Source organism: Gadus chalcogrammus, chromosome 2, assembly GCF_026213295.1.
Source record: "Gadus chalcogrammus isolate NIFS_2021 chromosome 2, NIFS_Gcha_1.0, whole genome shotgun sequence".
Lineage (NCBI taxonomy): Eukaryota > Metazoa > Chordata > Actinopteri > Gadiformes > Gadidae > Gadus > Gadus chalcogrammus.
Genome location: NC_079413.1, coordinates 18400530 through 18408107, shown reverse-complemented (window position 1 = coordinate 18408107; position 7578 = coordinate 18400530). Strand labels below are relative to the sequence as shown.

The window sequence follows — 7578 nt, the reverse complement described above, 5'->3', positions numbered from 1 at the left end:
GAGGAGGAGAGGAGAGCCGAGGAGGAGCGGAGGAGGAGAGCGGTTCCTCTCCTGAAAGACCAGCCACAGAACCCCCCCAGCACCGCCGGCCTGCGGACCTCGCAGAGCGTTCTGTCCGGTCCGGGATGGAGAAAGAACCGGACTCCTCGCGCCAACAGAACGGCTGGGTGGGGGCGGCGCTGCACGGGGAGTTCAGCGACCCGCTGGACCACCGGCTCCGGTACTCCGTGAGCCTGACGGAGAGCGCGCTGACCGTGCAGATGATCTCCTCGCAGCCCGCGCGCTCCAAGGCGGTGTTTCTATTGGCGGACTGCGTGGGTTGCCACGCGTACACAGAGCGGGATGGAGACGGGGGGAACGTCGCGGCGGACCCGGGGCGGGACGGGGGGAACGGGGACGGGGGGGACGCCGCCGCGTACTTCGTGGTTTATTTCTACCCGTTCCGCGGGCGGTGGATGAGCGGGGGCTCCGCGCGCCAGAAGGTGGAGCAGGTCTTCCGGGTGGTCCCCTTACCGGACCCCGCCGCAAACCTGCGAGAGGCTCAGCGGTGGGCGCGTGCCATCCGGGACGCGGCCGCAAAACAGATCCCGCGACGGAACGGTAAAGGTCACACACAGCCATAATAATACTAATAATAATAATATGACCATGATGGTGCCTTCGATTATGTTATTGATTGATTGAAGATTGATTGATTGATTGTAACGTTATTATAGAGCGGCTGGGTTGGTTTGATTAATTGGTGTAAACAGTCTAAAGGTTGTGAGGTTTGTGACTGGGTTTGTCGTGTTGAGGAATGTACCCCGAATGTGTCCGTTAAACTGGCTCTACCTGAAGAGGAGGCGACAGGGCGAGCCGACAGGTCCCACTGCATTACCCGCCCTCAGACGCTCCTAACACACACACACACAAACACACACACACACACACACACACACACACACACACACACACACACACACACACACACACACACACACACACACACACACACACACACACACACACACACACACACACACACACACTCTCTGTCTCTGTCTCTGTCTCTCTCTCTCTCTCTCTCTCTCTCTCTCTCTCTCTCTCTCTTTAGGTGTAACAGAAACACAGACATATATACCAACAAACATAAACACACACACACACACACACACACACACACACACACACACACACACACACACACACACACACACACAAACACACACTCATAAAGACATCAACACAAAATGGGTTTTCCCGCCATGCTGACGGGAGAGCGTCTGATTGGTCCTTGTGGCACTGCTTCCTGCTAGTACCCGCCCATCTGATGCCTGACTGTATTAAGGGATGTAATGTGAGGTATGACTGACATTCTGGCGGACATATCCTACACTGAGCACACAGTGATGGACTCAAACACAGAGGAGGTGGACGATGTCCCTGAAACAGAGACAGCCGTTTGATAGCGGACAGAGGAGTCCTTTATCACCACACAGTTGGGCCCTCATTTGCTTAGATAGGAACGGGGCACTGTGTCTCAGGGTTACCATGGTGATGGACTTCAGGGTTTTGGGGGTGGGGGGAGTGAAGGAGAGAGAGGAACGGGGAGAGGGGAGATAAAGAGCGGTGGACCATGGCCTCTGGAGACAGAGGGAGACGGAACGAGATGAGGGAGGGGGGAGGGGTTGAGGGAGACAGAGAGGGGTGAGGGAGGGGGGAGGAGGGAGACAGGGGTGAGCGGGGCCATCGGAGACAGTGTGATGGCTGTGTGAGGTGAAACAGCAGACCTGGGCTGGCAAGAGGCCAGAAGGACTCTGGGGAACGGTGGCATTTCAGCCAGATGGTCTCACAGGCCATCACACATACATACACACACGCCCACACACATGCACACACACACACACACACACACACACACACACACACACACACGCACAAACACACACACATGCACATGCACACAAGAAGACATAATATCGACGCATAAGAACACATATGCTAATGCACACACACCGACAAATGCACACATAATATAGATTAGTATATACACACTAAAAATACACAATTATATAGACAAAATAAACACACAACCTTGATGGACAATAGCGGGTTAATACAGTAGATGCAGGATCTGCTGGTGGCTAGTCTCATAAATGAGACGTTACATTAGCGTTTGATGTCTGACAAGCTTGTATCAGGACGACCTGCACATTCCTTCGCCTCACATTCGTCTCATGTGCTGGAGGCGGGATCTCTGATCACGTCTTTGGCGTGTATCAACAAACACATTCGGCCAGCACCAGCTAACCCTGGTTAAACAGTCTGTAAGGATTCAGACCAACACCCTGCAGGCTGGTTGCTGTAGTAGAAACACTTCATCCAATCACACAGAGGAGCTCACTGCGGTAGAACATAATTTCCTGTTTTTCCTGTTAAGAAACAGGAAGCCAGGACCTGACTCCGCCCCCTTCAGGTCCTGGTTTCCTGTATCGTTCTGATATTCTACCAAATTGAACTCCTCTGCATGACGAAACCAAACAGGAAGGTTTCGTCACGCCAGGTCCTGAAAGGGGAACTCGGAGGGGCGGAGTCAGGACAAGTACTGACTCCGCCCCTTTCAATTCCCCTCGTTACGATATTCTAACGAAACAGAATATCCAGAAACCAGGACCTGAGAGGGGCCGAATCAGGACAAGTCCTGGCTCCTGACTCCGCCCCTTTCCGGTCCTGGTTTCAGGACAGGTCAGGACTGGTCCTGACTCCGCCCCCTTCAGATCCTTTCCTGCCCAGGTTCTGCACCGTCTCCCCCGAGATAGAAGCTGCTCTCTGACAGAGCAGGGCTGCTGCCTCCCGGATCAGCTAACAGCAAGCGGCTAACAGCTAGCGGCTAGCGGCTCGCGGCGCTCACGCCCTTGGCGGGGCCCTGAAGGACGCAGAGACGCTAATCCTGCCAGCATGTGTTTCTCTCCACACTTAATTGTGCGTCCCAGCAGAACAGCTGGCTTAAAAGAGCAACATCAGGATTACGAGGCGGCGCTGAGCTGTCACACAGCGGCGCCGCCCCACGGGACAGGAACACATGAACACACAAACACACAAACACAAAAACACACCAACACACCAACACACCAACACACCAACACACAAACACACAAACACACCAACACACCAACACACAAACACAAGACGTGATATGAAATATGGAGCCCCGCGGAGGCGGAGCTCTTTAAAGTGGTGTTGAGCGACGCCGCAACGCTTCAGTCCGGTGGTCGTAACTCTGATCACCTCTGATCTGTGTATTCAAATGTGTGTGTGTGTGTGTGTGTGTGTGTGTGTGTTTGTATGAGAGAGTGTTTGTGTGTGCGAGAGTGTGTATGACTGTGTGTGTTTGCATGAGTGTTTGTGTTTCTGTGTTTGTATGACAGTGTGTGTTTGTGTATGAGAGTGTGTGTGTGTTTGTATGAGTGTGTGTGTATTTTTGTATTAGTGTGTGTGTGTGTGTGTGTGTGTGTGTCTGTATGAGGGTGTGTGTGTTTGTATTAGAGGGTGTGTGTGTATGAGAGTGTGTGTGTTTTTGTGTGTGTGCTCGTGTCTGTGTGAGTGTGTTAGTGTGTCTTTATGAGAGTGTGTGTGTGTGTGTGTTGTGAATTCAGGGCCGTATTTGTTCTATTTTTCCCCAGTGTGTTGTGAGTTTGGAGGGGTTGTGTGAAGATGAAACAGAATATGTCGCAGTTTTAGAGCTGGCCAGCAGGTTTGAACGCCCTAGCTGTTCAGATAGCGATCTGGTGGGAACTGTAAACGATGGTTCTCAGCCTGGTTGGGGCCTATATTTTGGGCACTTCAGAATGCGTCGTCTTTCTATCTCCTCGTCCACAGCTTCACAAGCATCTTTGGTATGAATTAAGAGATGCTGCTCCGAGTCCTCTGATTGGCTCTCTGTGTGACCAGTGTGTGTGAGTGTCTGAGAGTGTCTGAGTGAGTGAGTGAGTGTGTGTGTGTGTGTGTGTGTGTGTGTGTGTGTGTGTGTGTGTGTGTGTGTGTGTGTGTGTGTGTGTGTGTGTGTGTGTGTGTGTGTGTGGAGGTTTGTGTTTGTGTGGGTTTGGGTCTGTGTCTGGCAGCATGACACCCCCCCCCCCCCCCCACACCACTCTTACTCTCTGACACAAACATTTGACAGCCTGTCAAGGCTTGTTTCTTGAGATCTTCCTCTCTCTCTCTCTCTCTCTCTCTCACTCTCTCTCTCTCTCTCCCACTCCCTCACACACCCACACTCATGCGCACACACACACACACACACACACACACACACACACACACACACACACACACACATGCTCACACTTTCATACACTCATGCACTAACACACACTGTCTCCCTGCCTGTCGTTCTAACTGTCTGTCTCCCTGCCTGTCTGTCTGTCTGTCTCTCTGCCTGTCCGTCTGTCTCTCTGTCTGCTGTGTGGTCAGTTCTCTGCTCCCTGTGAGTTTCGAGTTTCCCCGTCACTCAGACTGTCTGTCTACAGACATACACACCCCTCTTATTCTCTCTCTCATTCCCGCTCTCTCCCTGTCAAGGGCCTCATTGGCTCAGGAAACAGAGGCTCTCGCAAAAAGTACGTAAAAAAGAAACACATACAAATAAATATGTTTAAAATTAGTAAAAAAGTCAAAGACACGCACAAGCGTTTGTGTGTGTGCGCGTTTGTGTGTGTGCGTGCCTGTGTGTGTGTGTGTGGGTGTGTGAGTGTGCGTGCGTTTGTGCGTGTGTGCATGTGTGTGCGTGCATGTGTTTGTGTGTTTGTGTGTGCACGAGCCTGCAGGTTTGGGGCAGTGAGGTTTAGGCTTACACAGTGACCTCTGCCAAAGGCTTAAGTGGTTTTAAGAGCCACTGTTCCCCTGCCCCTCAGGTCATCTGGGTTTTTAGCCCATTTCCCCACTCTTGTGGTTATTTGGTTTATTGATGAACTGCTTCAGCATTGTTCTGACACTGTGGAGGTGGAGACAGCTCCCCCTGGTGTCCGGAGGAACACTGCTCAGAGCTCAATCAGAAACAATAATGGGGTTTGAATAGGAAGCAGGCCTCTGTCTCTGTATCTCCCTCTCTCTCTCTCTCTCTCTCTCTCTCTCTGTTGCTGTCTCTGTCTCTGTCTCTGTCTCTGTATCTCCCCCTCTCTCTCTCTCTCTCTCTCTCTCTCTCTCTCTCTCTCTCTCTCTCTCTCTCTCTCTCTCTCTCTCTCTCTCTCTCTCTCTCTCTCTCTCTCTCTCTCTCTCTCTATCTCTCTGTATCTCACATTTATTCTAAACTATGTTGATAAAAGCGTACCAACCAACAGGATTTGGGTGAGGGCTTAATTTGAGCCTTTTAGGATTAGGTTTTAGGGTTTATTTCTGTTTTTTTTATTTTAAAACAGCTTAACGAGACAAAACTATTTAACTTTGATACAAAATGTGTCTCTGGAGAAGCACAGGACTTAACTCTTTTAATAATTGAATCAATTATTTTATGCTTAAAAGAGAAAGCAGCTCCTATAGAAACACAGAGGTAATTTATAACTCTTTACTTCTCCAGGCAGTATCAGTGATCAGGGCCCTGCTGGGCTCTGACCCAGAACCTTCTATCAGGCATGAGAGATGAGCAATGAGCCATCTCCTCTGTGGGGATCATTTCCTCTTCCTCCTCGTCAACACATTAGAGAGGCGTCGGGGTCTTAAATACAGTCTGACATTATGGAGAATGCTATGATTAGAATTGCTTTGATTTTGGTGTTTAAAATCATTGTTTAAAAATTGTTTAAAATCATTCCTAAATCAAAGCATTCCTAATCATAGCATTCTGCATAAGGGAGTGTATGCATATATTCTTATATATATTTAAGCATATTATTGTGAGCAGAAAAATCTAGAAGGTGTGTGTGTGTGTGTGTGTGTGTGTGTGTGTGTGTGTGTGTGTGTGTGTGTGTGTGTGTGTGTGTGTGTGTGTGTGTGTGTGGTGTGTGTGTGTGTGTGTGTGTCTGTGTGTGTGTGTGTGTGTGTGTGTGTGTGTGTCTGTGAAGGTGAGTTACCTGTGGAGCGTTTAGAATGGCCATGTTGCCTCGACCAATCAAGACGGGAATCCAGTTTGAACAACCATTAGTCAAAATGGCAAGGGAGGAAATCTGGAGTCAAACTCGAGTCAAATAATGCATCTGAACAGATGCATTATTTCTATCTCTCTCTCTCTCTCTCTCTCTCTCTCTCTCTCTCTCTCTCTCTCTCTCTCTCTCTCTCTCTCTCTCTCCCTCTCTCTCTCTCCTCCAGGTGTGGTGTATGCGCAGGTCCCTCGCCCCTGCAGGCTGATGGTGCTGCTGAACCCCCAGAGTGGGCGGGGCCAGGCCATGCAGCTCTTTACTGCCCATGTGCAGAACATGCTCATTGAGGCCGGCGTCCCATACACGCTGGTCATCACCGGTTAGTAACACACACACACACACACACACACACACACACACACACACACACACACACACACACACACACACACACACACACACACACACACACACACACACACACATGCGCGCACACCTTGCCATATTAGACAAGTGGTTCTCTTGCCACCTAGCGACTGCTTCAGCATAAGAAGGTGGGGGTTAAAAATAGCTTCTGTTTAAATCATTCATGCTCCACCTCTCCAGCCCCTCCCACCCCCGCTCCTCCCCTCCCACCACCTGCGGTGTCTGTCCACAGGTACTGTACCTCGGTGTAACTGTTCTCATGATACTGGTCTCATCTCATCTATTCAGAAGCAGCACAGCTAGTGTGGAGGAGGAAGGCTGGGGGAGACAGCTTCTCTCAGAGCATCTGGGACCAGATAGACCTTCATCTGACATTCAGAGAGAGAGAGAGAGTGTGAGAGAGAGAGAGAGAGAGAGAGAGAGAGAGAGAGAGAGAGAGAGAGAGAGAGAGAGAGAGAGAGAGAGAGAAAAAGGGAGTTTGTGTGTAATTCTGTGTGCGTGTATGTGCTTGCGTGCGTGAGGGTGTGTGCATGTGTATGTGTATGTGTGCGTGTGCGTGTGTGTGCATGTGTTTGTGTGTGTACTTAGTTCTTGGCAGCGGCCCCAGTAATGGATATAAAGAAACAACTGGGAGACAGCTTCAGACTGAAGTGTTGAGTCAGCACAACACAATGACACAAAACAACAGAGACTGCTCAACACAACAGACACCGCACATTACAACAGACACATAACAACACAACTGACATAAAACAACGCAACAAAGACACCACAACAGACACAGCACATCACAACACACAAAACAACAGAACAGGCTCAAAACCAAAGACACAACACAACCTACACAACCCAACACCACATCCACAGAACAACGTAACAGACACTTCACAACAAACACAACACACAGAAAACAACACACATAACAGACACAACACAACCGACACAACACAACATAGTGGAAGTTAAAATCCGGATTTAATTTAAATCGTCTCTTCTCCTTCCCTTATTTCCATTTGCCCATCTCTACATCTCTCTCTCTCATCTCTCACCCTGTCACCTCTCCCACCTCCCACCTCTCTCCTTTCTCCCCACCCCTCTCTCT

At 49.9% G+C, this 7578-nt stretch overlaps 1 protein-coding gene across 1 annotated transcript in view; it reads left to right on the top strand.

Moving 5' to 3' along the window:
• The first annotated feature begins 62 nt into the window (after positions 1–62).
• The window catches only part of LOC130403477 (sphingosine kinase 1-like), a 12329-nt gene continuing 4813 nt past the window's right edge, over positions 63–7578 (top strand). Inside the window, exons 1-2 of the mRNA XM_056607852.1 lie at positions 63–600; positions 6280–6429. Coding sequence (XP_056463827.1) covers positions 126–600; positions 6280–6429 — 625 coding nt within the window. The 5' untranslated portion in view covers positions 63–125. The remainder of the gene's footprint in view (positions 601–6279; positions 6430–7578) is intronic.